The sequence below is a fragment of the Desmodus rotundus genome, chromosome 3, assembly GCF_022682495.2.
Source record: "Desmodus rotundus isolate HL8 chromosome 3, HLdesRot8A.1, whole genome shotgun sequence".
Lineage (NCBI taxonomy): Eukaryota > Metazoa > Chordata > Mammalia > Chiroptera > Phyllostomidae > Desmodus > Desmodus rotundus.
The window spans coordinates 28,392,821-28,408,918 of record NC_071389.1 but is presented as its reverse complement, the minus strand read 5'-3'; the positions used below and the strand labels follow the sequence as shown (position 1 = coordinate 28,408,918).

The following is a 16,098-nucleotide window of genomic DNA, read 5'->3' as shown; positions in this document are numbered from 1 at the left end:
TTGCTTGAGAGTTATAGCATTTCCGGGTTGTGACAGAGTCCACGGCTGTGGGAACGGCAGGGAGGAAGGCCACGGGAGATGGAAAGGCGCTGCGGTGGTTGGAAGGACCATCTCTAAGGATGTGTATGCTCCTTCCCCGCTTTCTGCATTCAGGACACACTGGGTCTCCACACAGGTGCAGGCACATGGAGACTCTGCCCTGCGCCTTTCCAATGCAGGCCTTCCTTCCTGCCTCGTGTACCGTTTGCATGTTAACCCATCCAGACCCTTAAATTATCTCAAAACGGAATTCTGCCTTTCCTTCAGAGGGATGCGAAGCTCTTCTGGTGTGGTGATGGGAAGGACAGACCTCCTCTGGCCTCCTTTGCCAGGTGTGATCAATGTGAGTCCTACTTGACTCGGGGGTGCTCAGAGGACCGCAGACCATGGGAGACCTGCTGTATTTGCTTATTTGGGGCTGAGGACTGCTTTTCTCCCTGTGGGACCATCCCCCATCTTCCATCTAGCCTCTACCCTTCGTTTCTGTGAATGGAGTTTGGGGAGGGGGAAGGGGAGGACATGGGGAACACAGGGAGCAGCAGACCATGCAGGGTAGTGGGCGGGAGGCTGGGTGGGAGCTCACTCTTAGGGATGAGGGCTGGCTGGCCAAGGCTGCACCTGGTTTGGGCTTTAGATGGTGGTGGTCTTGGGGGAAATACCTGTTTTCCTCATCTTAGGTTTAAATTAAGAGACTGCCTGACCTCTCACTTGGCCCTATGGAGAAGTCAGGGAAAGGGCTGGCGGTGCCTGGCTGGGCTTCCCCAGTCCCAGGGCAGGCCCTGGGGTGACGGCTGGCACGCCCCACAGCCACTGCTGACAGGCTTCTGTGCATCTTGTTCTCCTGAGCTTGTAGGGGCAGGTCTTCTTATTTTTTTTAATAGATTTTATTTTTTACAACAGTTTTAGAATTACAGAAAAATTGAGAAGTTAGTAGAGAGAGTTCCCACATACCCCATGCCCAGCCTCCCATTATTAACACCTTTCATGAGTACAGTATGATGTATTTGTCCCAAGTAATGGGCCACTATTGACACATCGTTATTAATTGTAGCCCATGGTTTATTTAGATTTCCTCAGCCTTTCCCTACTCCTTTTCCTGTTCCAGCATCTTATCTACAATGCCACGCGTCACATTTAGTTGTCCCATCTCCTTAGTTCTCCCACTCGCCAGCGTGGGTTTGTTGCTTGTTCGTTCTTCAGCACTTCCTTCCTTCCAGGCTCATCTTGTGTATTTCCTGCTCCAGTCCTGGAAGCAGCCCTCGCTCCGAGGAGCCCTAGTTCCTTTGAGAATGACATTCGAAACCAAAAGCAGGGTGTCAGGTGTGCTCATTAGTACTGGGGTGTCATTCCTTTTAGGCCTGTCAGCTGACAGAGCAAGGAGATACATGTGTGTATCCCAGTGCATGCAGACACACGTGTCTATAAATACTTATTTACTCAACAACTTATATCGAGCCAAACATGAGTTCATAAGGATGTCTCCAACTCCGCTTCCTTACCGAATGGGTCAGGGGCAGAGATTTTTATCGAGGACCATCCTGTCCCCACCAAACACAACGTTCAATCCTATTGTGTGGTTTTTTTAAAGCATATTTTCAGAAATGAATCACATCTGATAATGAGAGCTTATCCATATTTAGACCTAAATGTATTTTTCGGAAATGAATAAAAAAGATTATTTTTTAACTGCCAAAAAAGAAAGAAAAAGAAAGTGAAAAAAGGTTAACATATGTTTATCAGTGAATTCACCTCGAGTATCAGATTTATAAAAAGGCTGCTTGAAAGAGTTTTCTCCTGGTAAGAATAGCCAGAAAAACTCTGACATAGATCAACAAACGAAGTGCCAGCCCCATCAGAAAGTAAAATGTGGCACGTTGTGTTTTCCCAAATCAGCCACAACAGTATCTTCTGTTCCACGTGTTTTTCTTACCATGGGACTTTGCTCTTTGTCCCACCGAGAGGAGGGGTCGTGTCTCTTCTCCTTGGACTTGGACAGCACTGACTCACTCCTCTTTGGACGAATGCAGAGGACGTGGTGCTGTGTGGGTCGCAAAGGTGAGGCAGCTCCGCGTTTCTTGGAAACACTTGCTCGGTACCTCTGAGCTGCCTCGGGAACAGTCCACTGTGCTGCAGGAAGCCCGGACGAGCTCATGCAGAGAGACCACAGAAAGACACACTGAAGCCACGGAAGGAGAAAGAGGTTCTCCCTCCCCACCTAGATTTTCTGAATCCCTGACTTTTAGAGAGTGTGAGATACAATAAAACAATTGTTGATTTAAACAACTAAGCTTTGGGGTGATTTATTTCACAGTAATATTTGCCAAACCATAAAACATGTATATAAAGTCTCAATAATTAAAACAATGTGGTACTAGCACCAAAATGGAGCAATAGAGGAGAAAAATCAGAAATGGACCCAAATACGCATAGGAATTGAGCATTCATAAAAAATGGCATTTCAAATCAGCAGGAAATTCGGTCTCTTCAGTAAATGATGTTGCAACAACTGGTACCTGTCTATAAAAAATAAGGTTGGATCTATATTTTACATCATATATATTAAGATAAATTCCAAAGTGGTCTAAGATTTAAACATTAAAAAAAATCAAGCCCTGGCTGGTGTGGCTCAGTGGATTGAGTACTGGCCTGCAAACAGAAGGGTTGCGGGTTCAATTTCCACTCAGGGCATGTGCCTGGGTTGCGGGCCAGGTCCCCAGTAGGGGGCTTGTGAGAGGCAACAACACGTTAATGTTTCTCTCCCTCTCTTTCTCCCTCCCTTTCCCTCTCTCTAAAAATAAATAAATAACATCTTTAAAAAATAAATAAATAAAATAAACATGAAAAAAATCAAACCCACAAAAGAACTACAAGAAAACGTGGGTGGATTACCTTGTAACTTTGGGGTAGGAAACCTCTGTAACTAAACCTCCAAATCCACAGACCTTAAAAGAAAACATTAATCAAATTACTACATATAAAAAAACCCCAAAAGGCAAAAATAAGAGACATGTCAAAAACATTTATAACATTCCCTGACCGGTGTGGCTCAGTGAATTGAATGCTGGCCTTTGAACAGAAGGGTCATTGGTTTAATTCCCAGTCAGGGCACATGCCTGGGTTGTGGGCCAGGCCCCCTGTGGGGGATGCTCAAGAGGCAACCACACATTGATATTTCCCTTTCTCCCTCCCTTCCCAGTCTCTAAAAATAAATAAATAAAATCTTTAAAAAACATTTATGACATATTACAGATTAGGAATCATAAAAACAAAATCCAATGGAAAAACGGGCAAAGATTATGAAAAAATAATATGTTAACACACAATTTTGTGATTATGAAAGTTTATAGAAAAGTAAATACAAATGACCGTTTAACAGTCTTGCAGAAATGGTGGAATTGAGATCCATTTGGGTGAAATTGTTATGCAAATTACACACACACACAAAAGAAAAAAGACAGTCAAAATTTAAGACCAGGTTGACAAAGGGGAAGACAATTAAGCCCTCCAAGTTGCCCCTCAAAATGAACATCAAGGTCCTATGAATAGACGTGCCAAATGGGCCCTCTTCTAAGCAACAGAGACTCCTCCCAAGAAAGCTTGCAGAGGTGGGTGGGCTACCTGGGTGTCCATGATTTCTCAAAATAAACAGAGTGAGAGTCCCATCTTTGCCTTCTGGACGTAAGTCAAGCTATTATATATAAATTGTGCAAAGTCAGTGTGTGAAGTTGAATGCTGCTTTGTTTTCGTCAGTGATTTTAAAGGAAATGGGTACTTCCAATGTGCCCCTCCTCCCCCATCACATTCCTGTGTTCTCCGAAAGCATGCCCTTGTGTCTTGGCTCCCAGAATATTTTAAAAAGTATTTAAGATATTTCTTTGTTATGTGCAACCCCGAATGCGGGTGTCTTTATATTTTCACAAGTGCTTCAACCCTCTCTGCTGCTTGTCACAACTGCTTTTGGAAGAACCAAGTGAAACGCTGCCCAAACAACAGGGCGGAGTTTTCTTTCCATTGGAACCAGCAACACGTTAACCCAATTCCTAAGTCCTGTCTTTGCCTGCAATCGACTTGACCGGTATGTCATTGCTCATGTTGACCAGCAAAGGAAAATAAAAGAAAAAGTAATACTTTTCCTATTCCTTCTTTTTAGGTTAATAGTTGACAACAATGGTACTTTCACGTAACTTCAGTTAGCAACTAAAGCCACGTGTCAATTCAAAAACTGTTTTTGCTGTTCTTCCAGGAAATGCTTCCATAGTGAGAGGAAGTTGTCAGCAAATGCTTTTGGGACATGTGGCTGAAGCTGTGTTCCTGAAGGTGGCCAGCGAGGGAGCGGGTGCGTTCTCAGTCCGGGCCGAGAAGACGCGCCGGGTGTTCCCCACATGCTGTGATGAGGATGGCAGGTTCTGTGGAACCCACTGTGTTCTTTTTCCTTGTTGGAAAAAGAAAGCTTCTGAAAACAGGCCTTGACTTAAGGGAAGCCCCAGTTACTCCAACAAAGCTTTGAACGAATTCCCTTTTATACAAACCACTTGACAAAGACCTTTTGGCCCCAAGGAACCTGCCGAGGCCAGAAGCTGGAATCAACACCCCACAGAGGGTTCAGACAGTTCAAGGCTCAGGACCTACTTAAAACATAGCAGACTTTTACTGACCTTGATCAGAATGAAATTTACCTGATAATGCAAGCAGAGGTCTTATGAAGAACCCCGGGACACCTGAATTGCCATGAATAACAGTCACCGAACACTGACAGGTGCCAGGAAAAGGTGACGATGCTACTTCCTGGACTCTGCGCCTTTTGAGGTAGGTGCCATTATTATTGTCCTCATTTTACAGACGAGAAAAATTGATGCTTTCTCAGGTTAGTTAAGTGCTGGAGCTCAACTCTGACCCCAGACAATTTGATCCATAACCAGGCCCGCTGGACGGTCCCGCCTAGGCAGCCAGCAGGTTAAAATCTCTGCCAGCATTTACAGGAGGGCTGTTAGGAATGTCACCCCCCAGACCCTTAGAAATGATTTAAGAAAGCCAGTCCTCATGTACTTAGAAAGCATTGGCGATTTTATTCAGGAAAAATAATAAGCTCAACTCTGTGCTGCGTTGTGATCGAGTGGGGCCCCTTGAAAAGGCAGAGGTGGGCCAGCAGAGACCGGCAGGCACCCATTTTCAGGGTGCCTCGCCTTTAAGGTACACCAGGTCCTTGCTTCACCCCAGGTCACTCGGAAATCCTAGAACCAATAATATGTGACACAAGTGACTCGTTGTTCTGCTTCCAACAACAGCCAGCCTACTTAGAATACAAAGCACATTTTATGAGGGAAAGCTGCCCCCACCGGCCACAGCCACATGTTCCTGCAGGATCCCCAGCCTGTGTGAACCACGGGGACTGTGTCCTGCTCGCTCACGTTCGCGGTAAGTGCTGTTTGATGGCAGCGACAGCACAGTGAAACTTGTGGTTCATCGCGTGACACAGGGGCGACAGGGACACTTTTGAAGGCAGGGCCCCCCGCCCCGTTCCTCCCTTTTGTTAATCCTTCTCACCTGAAGGCATATTTGGGGCTTTGCCATCTCCATCCTTGCCTCTCCCCTGAGGAAGGGGGTGCTGGGGCAACAAGACCCGGGGCTGGGCTTTCTGTCCCCACGGAGGGAGATGTCTCCTTCAAGGCCTAAGGGGTGCCTTCCATCAGAGGAACTGTCCCCAAACTCTAGGGGTCTCAGGTGGGCAACGACTTTTCTGATAACCATGAGAAAGCAAGAATGTGAGAGAGATGACTCTTCCTATTTATTGTACGAGGCCCAGGGAGGAATGAGAGGGGGCCCACAATAGAGAGGGGGCTGCTCTATCCAGCTGGTCTGCCACCTCTTGCCACTTGCCTGGCATGACATCATCTCTCAGGAGAGGTCTGCTGTGCTCTGTTCTCCTAGACACGGTTACCCCCGAGATAACTGAACACAGGAGCGGGGGTGGGGGGCACAGAATGACACCTCATTACGCGGATGTGCATGATGTCTAATAGTACATCCGGCGTGGCGCGATGGAGCTGGTGGCTTGGGACGGTTGTCCCATGAACCTCGATGCTGGATCTGATGCGGTAACCATAGAGGTAATTACCCGGGAGTTTCACGGGTGGTGTGTTTGAGGATGTACTGGGCTTGGCCAGCTCTCCCTCAGGGCTTCATGGGATACCTGTCAGACTCGTTCACCTCGAGGAAGTGGGGAAACCCTAGAAGCTGCAATCTCCAAGCGTTTCCTCAGTCTCAGGCCTATGTCTGGGAGCTCCTGTGAGGATACATCCTGTGAGCTTACCTTAGTGAATGGTGACTTCTCAGGGGTGGCAGGGTTGGAGGGCTTGTTTTCTCCAGGCTTTAAGCCCTGTCCCCTCCAGGACTACTTCCAGGACGCTCTGACTGCTGCGGCCTACCCAGGATGTCGTCCATGGCAGACCGGGAGTGGGGAAAGGCCAGCCTCCGGGGGAAGTGGGGCCGAATAAAGGAGGAATGCAGGGTGGTCCTAAGGAGGTGCTGGCTGTGTGTCCAGGAGGCTGGAAGTGACTGGAAACAGGAAACGGGCAGCCTCCCTCCAGAGGCTTGACAAGAAGGGGTCCTCTACCTATTCAAAAGGGCATCTGTTTACAACAGGAGAGGTTCCCGCGCTCAGAGTGCAAAGGGTTAACGCCAGTTTTAACCTGGAGGGAGCCAGTGAGCTCCCAGGAAATCTAACCGTTCGTCTGACAGGTTCTTGTTGGCCACCTGCTACGTGCCGTGAGCATATTTGTGACTGGGTGTACACGTGCACGCATTGCCCTGTTCTCATCGGCTTCTCCAACGGGGACCACAACACCCCCAAGGATAAGAGCCCCGTTCTGCCCCAGGGAAGGGCTGGGTCAGATGGGGAAGGGAGTGGGTGCGAGGTGGGGACCCAGATACCTGCTTCTTTGCTTGCTCAGCTTTCATTTCCTTTGGGAAATATAATCAAATCTGCAAAAGGCAGTGATTACTATCTGTCCCTCCAACTGATTATGTGGAATCGACTATTGTGATGGCAAATTTTACTCATAGGAGCTGATAAGAAAAAAAAATTCGAGATGCTCTAAATTAATTCGCAGAGGCCAGAATGTGAGAGAAAAAGAAGAAACTGTTAGTCTGTTAATGGCTGCTGACCAGCTAACAAAAGACTTCCCACATTCCTGTTTGGCCTGTTTGAATTTCAGATTAATTTCGAGGTGGCTATTTCCGCAGATTATTTTAGTCAGGCACCATCTAACTCCAGGAGGTCCACCCCTCCCCCCTGCCTCTCCACCCCCCACCCCTTGTTTACAAGAGGACTTTCCCAACGGCTGCCCCTGGCCAAGCTACAGGACATTCCTTTTTGTGGACTCAGCTATCCCAGAGCTGGCCTTCTTTCCTTTCCCTGCCCCCCACCCCTTTGCCTATAGCTCCCTTCCCCCTACTTGATGTACAAAAGTCTTGCAAAAGTGGAACATGGGCATGCTGTCTCTTCTCTGCAGCCAAACTGCTGGTGGTTTAGACTCCATGGCCCAAGACTGGTCTTTGGGCAGCAGTTTTGGCTCAGGAAAACCTTACTTACAAAAAGACTTTCAGCTGTGGAAGTTAACATTTTTTAGTTTAACAGAATGGCATAATCGGGAGATCCTGGAAAGGCGCTGGACCTGGAGTCAGAAGACCTGGGTTTGAATCCGAGCTCTGCCATTTATTAGTAGAGCTGTTAGTGTGTTATCATTACACCTCTGATGCAGAAGGTTGAGTTACTTACATGCTTCAGATAACAGTAAACCCTCATTGGCCTGTGGGCCCCACTCAGAACCACTCCATGGTCAGCATCCTTGGGCTTGTCTTTATCCGGAATCGCATCCCCTGGAAACCTCCATTTCCGTAGATCGCCGTCTGCCCAGCACTCAATATTTTTTCAACTTACTCTCTCTAGTTTTCCAGCCATTGCTCCTAAAATCTACCATCGATCCTACCACTCTTGCAGGGCTCCTCGCACCTCCCAGCTCCGGCCTCACTTCCCGGTTTCCTGAACCCAGATTTCCCACGCTATGCCAACCACTTCCTTGCCTACAAATCTGGCTCCCTTGCCCCTTCCCGGCTTTATCAGTTTGCCCAGCAGATCCCATCCTGATTAAATCCCTCTCTCCACCTTCTCCCCACTTACACTTAGAGTGGCAAAACAAAGACACTTAACACTCCACCCCAAAGGACCTCAGATTTGTGCTCCTTTGTGAGCTTATCACAGGCTGGCAGGCACCACCAACAACCAATTCACACCTTCTCTTCTCTCCTCCACCCCCGGAACCCCCTCCCCACTAGATGTGGAGTTTGTCCTCCACTTTCAGCTGATGACATTGCCTCCTACTTCTCTGGAAAAACAGAAGCCATGGGAAGAAAACTCCCTAAGGCTCCCAGCATTTCACCTGTGTGCTCCACTTTCCTTAGAGGGAGTCTCTCTGCTCCTGCCCAAGGTCAGTCCTCCGCCTGTGTATGCACTTGACCCCACTTCCCTCCTTGCCTTCAGGACTTCACATCCCCATTGTCCCTTCTCTCTTCCTTCTGCATCACCAGTCTCCCCTCCCTCCTGGATTATTCTGTCCAGTGTACCCATGTGGTGTAACAGCTCCTGGCCTTAAAAATAAGGTCCCCCACGACTGCACCCCCGCCTCCAGTGTCTGCACCACTTCTCTGCTCCTTTGTAGCAACATTCCTTGAAGTGGTCACCACTTCCTCTGCTCCCCCACTCTGGACTGCTGCTCCAGTCAGGCATTCGTCCCCAACACCAGTGAGACTGCTCTTGCCAAAGTCACCAGTGACCTCTACATGGCCCATTTGAAAGTCAGTTATTGATCCGCACTTCAGCTGACCTGTCAGCAGCATTTGGTATAGCTGACTAAGCCCCTTCTCTTGAAATACAGGGTCCGGCACAAAATAATGCCTCTTTTTTATTACAAAAATCATAAGCATGGAATTCTGTAACATAACAATATCATACTCAAGCATGCCATGTGACATTTTAGATGACATGTTCAAATTAATACTATAAATTATGACACCCATATTATTACCCTTCCAACCGCACTCATGCAGGCGTTACTTCCGCTGGACCCTGTACTTTCTTCCCCAGCCTCCAGGACACCTCTCTCACCTGTGTGCCCCGCACTGTGCTGCTGGCCCTGCCTCAATCTCCTTTCTGGCTTCTTCTCCTTCTCCCCCCTCACCCTGACACACAAGTAAATGACAACTTTGTCTTACTAGTTTCTAAAAGAGTCAGAACTTTGGAGTTATTCTTGGTTCTTTTTCTCAAACTCCACATCTAGTCAGTAAATCGTGTAGGCTTCGTCTTCAAAATATATCTAGAATCTGAGCACTTCTCTCAATTCCTACCTGAGCACTCTGAGGCCACATTCTGTCTCTCCTGGAGGGCAGCAACAGCATCCTAACTGGCCTCCCTGCTTCGACTCTGGCCTCCTCTCATCCATTCTTCATGCAGAAGCCAACGGACAGTCCCTGCTTCCTCTGCTTCCTTGGATCATCAGTGGCTTCCCATCTCACAGAGGGAAGGACCTGGTGAGGCCCCGCAGGAGCTGCCAGGCCCCCGACGCAGCTCCTCCCTTGTCCCCCACTTACTGTGCTCCATCCAGCGGGCCTCCCGATGCTGCTTGAACACGCCAACCATGCTCCTCTCGGCCTTTGTCCTGGCTGTTTCCTCTTTCTGGAATGCTCTTCCCCCAGAAAAGCATGGTTGCTGCCTCACTCTTATTCAGGACTCAGCTCCAACATGCTCTCTTCAGCGAGTCCCCTCTTTTTCTGACTACTGTAAAGTAGCGGCCCCCTCCACTACTCCCCATCACGTGAAGCCATTCTCTTTGTAGCACTCACCATTTTTGCAAGTAATCTTATTTATTTCTTTACGTGTGTGTTGTCTGTCTTCCCCACCAGAAAGAAAGTCCTATGGTGGCGGGAACTCCGTCCCCAGCAACTGGCACGGCACCTGCCACATGGTTGCCAGGGCTGCCACGAAAGGTTGTAGAGGTTGTTCAGTGTCCTGGAGCTCCAGGCTGAGGGGCCAGTGGGTGCCCTCTGCTCTCCATGCCGTGGGGACACCCAACACTCCCAACAGGTTGTCCTCTGCTATTATGCATGCGTGCCCATGGGTGGCTGTGGCTCTGTGATGGGTGGTCAGTGAATGGTCATTGAATAAAGGACTGACTGATAGATGTGCAGACCTACATTTATTTTCTTTTTTAAGATTTTATTTATTTATTTTTAGAGAGAGGGGAAGGGAAGGAGAAAGAGAGAGAAACATCAATGTGTGGTTGCCTCTCGAGTGCCTCCTACTGGGGACCTGGCCTGCAACCCAGGCATGTGCCCTGACTGGGAATCGAACCAGCAACTCTTTGGTTTGCAGGCCTGTGCTCGATCCACTGAGCCACACCAGCCAGGTGTGTTTATTTTCTTCTGGGGACTTCATGCAAATTCCCTTCTTATGGCCTTTTTTTCTTCATCTGTTAAGAGGCTAATTAATACATAATAGTGTAGTTATGAGGGTTAAGTGAAACAGTTCATGAAAAAGCCGGCGTAGGTATGATTTCATTTGTATAAAATATCGAGAATAGGTAAGTGCACAGAGGCAGAAATCACATCTGTGCTTGCTGGAGCCTGGGGGAGAAGGAAATGAGGAGCGACTGCTTAATGGGCAGGAGGTGGTACCCTTTAGGGGTGATGAGAATATGTTGGTGATGGTTGTAAAACTTTTTGAATGTGCTAAATGCCACTAAATTATGCAATAAAAATTGCTAAAATGGTGAGTTTTTCATTATGTGAATTAGGCTATGTTATATGAATACCTCAATTAAAAAAATAAACAAACAAACAAAAAATCCCAGCGCAGTGCCCAGGACATGGTAGGTGCTCAGTAGGGTTCAGATCTTTCGAATCCTATGGTTTCCGTGCTTCAAAATCAAAACAAAACCCTGAAACGTCCTGACTCCTCATTGTCCCATCCCGGGTAGTAGTCACATTCCTCTCATTCATTTATTGTGTAAGTATTTATTATTGCCATTTTAGATTTGGGGGATTTGAAGGAGAACAAGACAGACACAGACCCTACCCCCAGAGTTTCCAGGCTCATAAGAAACCCTGCCAAATAAAGAGAAAATTGCTGTACCATGTGGTCAGGGCAACGGGGGAGAAGTGCCAGGGTCTTCAGGGCACAGAGGATGGGAGGAGGGACCCAGACTAGGAAGAGTTGGTTAGGGAAGGCCACCTGTATAAAGAGGCACCTAAGCCAGAGTCTGAGTGATGAATAGGCCTGGGAGGAAAATGAGCCAGGTGGGGGTGATAGACACGTTGTGGGAGGAGCTAGAGGTGAGGGTTGGGAGAAATCAGGGGTTCCAGGAGTAGGGCATGTAGGTCCTGGGAGATGAGAACATGGTGGGTTCCAGGAGTCGAGAACAGGTTGGTGAGACTGGAGGAGAGGGTGTGAAAGGTAGGCACCAGAGGAGGTAGAGGAGAGGTAGAAAGGAACCAGTGGTAGTAGGAGTTCAGATTCCATGCTGAGATATCTAGGGTCCTACAGGGTCCTCCACTTTGCAGCGCAGTTCTGGCTTACCCCCTAGGACCCCCAAGGCACAGTCCTTGCTCGGTCGTGGCCTGAGGGCCCCTGTGAAGTCCTGCGCCTGCACGGCTTAGCTCACGCAATCCTTCCTCCAGTAGATATTCACGGAGAGCCTGCCCTGTGCCAAGTGCTGGCCAACCAGAGACTGTCAGAACTTGGCTCCACACTGGGAGAGCTCCTGGGCTGGTGGGGGAGGCAGCACAGGAAGAAATCATTACAAGATAAATAGAGAAGCGCTGAGAGAAAGCGTGGGCAGGGTGTGGAGGAGGTGGGGCTGGCCAGGGTAGACTGAACTGGGTCTTCAAGGACAAGGAGTAGCGCAAAAGGGAGGTGCAGATCCCAGCTTCTTGGGGTCACAGGATCCTTGAGATCCAGGTGAAGGCTTGCACCCTCTACACAGGTAAACGCACACACACACCATCACTCCCCAAAGGCACATATATGCTCCCCAAAGGGTCTCTGAACTCACACTGCATTGACCTCCACATCCTTCCTACACACACACACACACACACACACACACATTTCTAGGCAATTTTGAGTGTCCTTGGTCCCTCTGGCTTTGCCTGGGAAGAAAGCCAAACACCCAGCCTCCTGGTTACGGCCCACCGCTTCACAGGCCCGCAGAGCTCCCTCTTCAACTCTGGACTTTGCACCTGTCACCGGAAATTCATTGCTAATCTGGGCCGGCAGCCTGAGCCGCCTGCTGAGGTGTCCGCCCCTTCTACGATGCATTGACCAGCCCCTCCCTCTCAGGATCCCAACTGCACTAGCCCGTCCCTCTCCCCCCACCTTCTCCGCCCAGGTTGTGGGGGTGGGAGTGAGGCCTGCGCTGATAGGCTCTCCAAAAAAGCTTGGGAAGGCGTAGTTAGGTGGGGGTGTTGTCTGCTGCCCAGCCCTCTGCCCTCCCCCCTGCAGCTTCAGCCCCACCTGCCCTGCGTCCTCAGGTGAGTCAAGCCACAGTTCTGGCCCGCCCACTGTCTGCCTGCTCTAGCCGGAAGCTTCCTCCGCTGGCTTGTACACAGTTCTTACAGGTGGGGAGCAGAGGGGAAGAACTGGGGGGCTGGGAGGGGGAACCCACAACCCCCTGAGGGCTCCCGGGAGCTGGAAAGGAGCTACACATTAGAGTGGGTGTGTGTGTTTGTTGGTGGAACAAATGTGACCTGAGCGGGTGGGGTGACAGCATGTGGGTGTGGGTCTGTGTCCTTGGGAAGAATTCACGGAACCGCGCAGAACGGAACGGAATAGGAGAAACAGAAAGGTCAAAATGAATTTGGTTCATTTCAATTTAACAGAATCGTATTTTGGGGGCTCAGTGCACATTGTGGGGCCCCAGTGCACAGTGTGGGACCCCCAGGAGGCACCTACTGAATGTTTGCTAATGAATGACTGAGTAACTTAGGTCTCCTTTCTAATGTCCCCTGCCCCACCCCCAGCCCCGTATTCACCCGCAGCTCCCTCCCTCCGCTCACTGGCTGGCACTGCGCAGCAGCCGAGTGCCGAGCTCTCTGGCAGTCCCAGGGAACGGGTTAGTCAGCCTAGTCTTTGCCCCCAGGGACCTGCCCGTCCAGTAAACTGGCCAATTCTGACTGTTACAGTTCACCAGAGGCCAGTGAAGGGGGTCATGCAGAGGGTCCTGGGACAACCTCACAGGCTGGCATGGTCTGATTTGGCATTGAGAGACAGCACTCTAAAAGCTGGTGGCTGGGAAACAGGGTGGGTGAAGTGGGAGGTGTCCGTGTGTGTGGGGGTGGGGGGAATGCAGGGGAGGGAGCTGTGGAGAAGAGGAAGAAGAGTGTGGCCTGAAGGCCCGGTGCTGGATTGCGAGGCTGAGGAATTTGCATGCAGCACTGTGTATGGGGAGCTTGTGAAGGATTTTGAAACGGGGGTGTGCTGGGGTCAGATTTGGGTTTTAGGCCCGTCACTCTGGGAATGGACTAGAGATGGGGAGAGACCAGGTGGGAGGTCATTGCAGGAGCTGAGGCACAAGATGAAGGTGGCTTGGACTGGGGAAGTGGCAGTGGGGTGTAGAAGAGGGGAATAGTCATTCCAGAGATATTTAGAGGAAGAACTGATGAACATGGTGACAAGTTTGTGGTTAGGAGCGGAGGTCTTGTTAAGGTATTGGTATAAGAGACTATGGTGGAGCACTCCCTTAAACTAGGTGCTTCTCTCCTAGGTTTTTTCTTGCCCTGTATACTCCTCCCCAGGTAATCCTCTGATTTAGGTACTCTACCTGCAGGTACCTGATTTTAGGCCCTAGCTTGTCCTCCAACAGGTATTTGCTTTACTTAGGGACTCTCCCTCTAGATACTTCCCAGATTCAGGTGTTGCTCCCCATGCCCACTCCTCTGACTCAGGTGCTCCTCCTCCAGGTATTCCTGAGCCTAGATGATCTTCCTCCAGATACTCCCTTCATTCAGGTGCTCTTCTAGATTCTCTCCAGCCCTAGTGGTTCTCATCCAGATGATTTCCTGGTTCAGGTGGTCTGTATTTGGCTACTCCTTGAATATAGCCTCCCTCTGAGGACACAGGTGAATGGACTGCAGTGTAACTGAAAGGCTGAGGGCAGAGGTGGGTTAACAGGGACTCCTGACTCAGGAGCAGAGGGGCCAGGTCTGCCCTGGCTGGGGACTGGCACTGTCTTCCATGTGTGGTTTCCACTTTGGCTTGTTAGTTCTAAAAAATTGCTATTGCCCGACCTCTGGGAGCCAGGACTGCCTCCGCCCCCACCTCCCATCCTCAGCTTACCACGCAGTGTAGCAAACTGGGCTCTGGGGCCTGGTGTCAGTGCTCTGGGTGCAAGTCCTGGAACTCTGAGTTAGTTTACCCTTCTGGCCCCAGAGTCCTCACCTATAGACAGGGAATGATGTTTACACCCCACACCACAGATTTCTGTGGGCCTGATGCCAGGTGCCCGAATCAGAAGTTGTGCTCCGTGTAAGATCCAGCATTGATTTATTTTTTCCCAGCCCCTTCCAGAGCTGGCCGCTACAGTAGTCTTTTACAAATAGCCAATTTCTCAGCTTGTTTCTCTCCTGCGAACAACTGGTTATGGTTAGTTGTCCAGTCTCCAGAGTCTGTGCAGCACCCCGATGTGGCTGTGAGTGCCCTGTGGCCCCCACCCCAACAGCCACACGTGTGCTTACGTTCCAGGATCTGTGCTCCAGGGCTGCCTGGCACCTGGGGATCTCCTTGGAGCCAGGGCCCTTCTGGTCGAGGCCGAGGCTCGCGGGTGTCTTCCAGCCACTCCATGAGTGAGACAAACCAAAGTAAGTGGCAGCGGCCGGGAACTGAAGCGGGGCTGGGGCAAGGACCCTGCCCCTATTCCTCTCGGTTTCACTGGGGGGTCCTTCTGAGGCCCCATTCATAATGCTGTCCCTTTCTCTGCAGCCGTCGTGGGGCCCTCGGAGCTCCCCACAGCATCAGCCATGTCCCCTGGACCAGGCACCGGGGCCCGGACCTGGCCTGTGCTGCTGGGGGTTGTGCTTGGAGCTGTGGTCCTTTCTGTCCTCATTGCACTTGCTGCCAAATGCCACCTCTGCCACAGATACCTCACCAGCTACCAGCACCGCCGGCTGCCAGAGACAAGGAAGGGCATCTGCCCGGAGATGGGTGAAGATGAGGATGATGATGGCTTCATTGAGGACAATTACATTCAGCCTGGGGCCGGTGGGCTGGGAACGGAGGGTAGCAGGAACCACTTCTCCCTCTGAGCCCCTATCTTTGGAAGCCCCCCTTCCCTCATGCCTGACAGCTTAAGGATGGCAAGTACTACATGGGGGCTGTGGAACCTCAGGGACAGAGGTGGCTAGGGTTTAAGGGCTAGCCAGGCATCGAGCAGTTCTTCTCCTTTGACACTGGCCACCAAAGTGATGATGACCCTTTCTTGCTCAGTGACCCTCAATGGCTCCCTGCTATTCTCAGGATAAAGCCTACCAAGAGCCTAGCTGTGGAAATGAGGCCTGTGCCAGCCTCTTGAGTTCCTTTCTTGCCTTTGCCTATTATTCTCCCTACTTAACTAATTCTTATTATACACCAGTTGATAACAGTTAGCAGATGAAAATCAGTGTGCCGAGTTTCTTACTGAGATTTTTTCCCTGTCAATAAAGTGGATAATCCGAGTGGTTATAATATATTCTGTTTTTCACAGGTATTTCTAAGTCTGTTTTCATGTCAAGTAAACATTAAAAGCTGCTCGTTTTTATTTTCCTGAACTGGACCTTGCACATGGAAATGTTCCTTGCCTGTAGCTGTTCCAGCGAGTCCCTCCCTCTCATAAAACCCTGTGAGCTTCTTCTCTACCATCATCACCCTCGCCACATTCGACCTTAACCTTGATCGCAGTTTGCACTTCCTCCGTGCTGTGCCTGTCCTTACAGCTGGGCTGTGAGCTCCCTGAGGCCACAGGCTCTGTCTTCCTT

The 16,098-nt window shown here is 49.9% G+C and overlaps 1 protein-coding gene and 1 long non-coding RNA gene across 5 annotated transcripts; one reads left to right on the top strand and one right to left on the bottom strand.

The window, feature by feature from the left end:
- Nucleotides 1-1,095: 1,095 nt before the first annotated feature.
- Nucleotides 1,096-6,069, bottom strand: LOC123480829 (uncharacterized). The gene is made up of 4 exons (XR_006656954.2): nucleotides 5,584-6,069; nucleotides 2,929-2,981; nucleotides 1,970-2,186; nucleotides 1,096-1,320 (listed from the first exon to the last, which is right to left on the bottom strand). It is a non-coding gene; the product is annotated as an uncharacterized lncRNA (long non-coding RNA).
- On the top strand, nucleotides 5,361-15,891 carry C3H1orf210 (chromosome 3 C1orf210 homolog). Of its 4 annotated transcripts, none has more exons than XM_024571126.4 (3): nucleotides 5,361-5,454; nucleotides 14,831-14,946; nucleotides 15,068-15,891. In XM_024571126.4, the coding sequence occupies exons 2-3, from the start codon at nucleotides 14,928-14,930 to the stop codon at nucleotides 15,388-15,390; spliced, it is 342 nt and encodes a 113-aa protein (XP_024426894.1). In that variant the 5' UTR covers nucleotides 5,361-5,454; nucleotides 14,831-14,927; the 3' UTR covers nucleotides 15,391-15,891. The 4 variants fall into 4 exon arrangements, with proteins under 4 accessions (XP_024426894.1, XP_045060283.1, XP_045060282.1 ...); XM_045204348.2 differs by lacking the exon at nucleotides 5,361-5,454 and adding an exon at nucleotides 6,123-6,146; XM_045204347.3 differs by lacking the exon at nucleotides 5,361-5,454 and adding an exon at nucleotides 12,481-12,621.
- The last annotated feature ends 207 nt before the right edge of the window (nucleotides 15,892-16,098 follow it).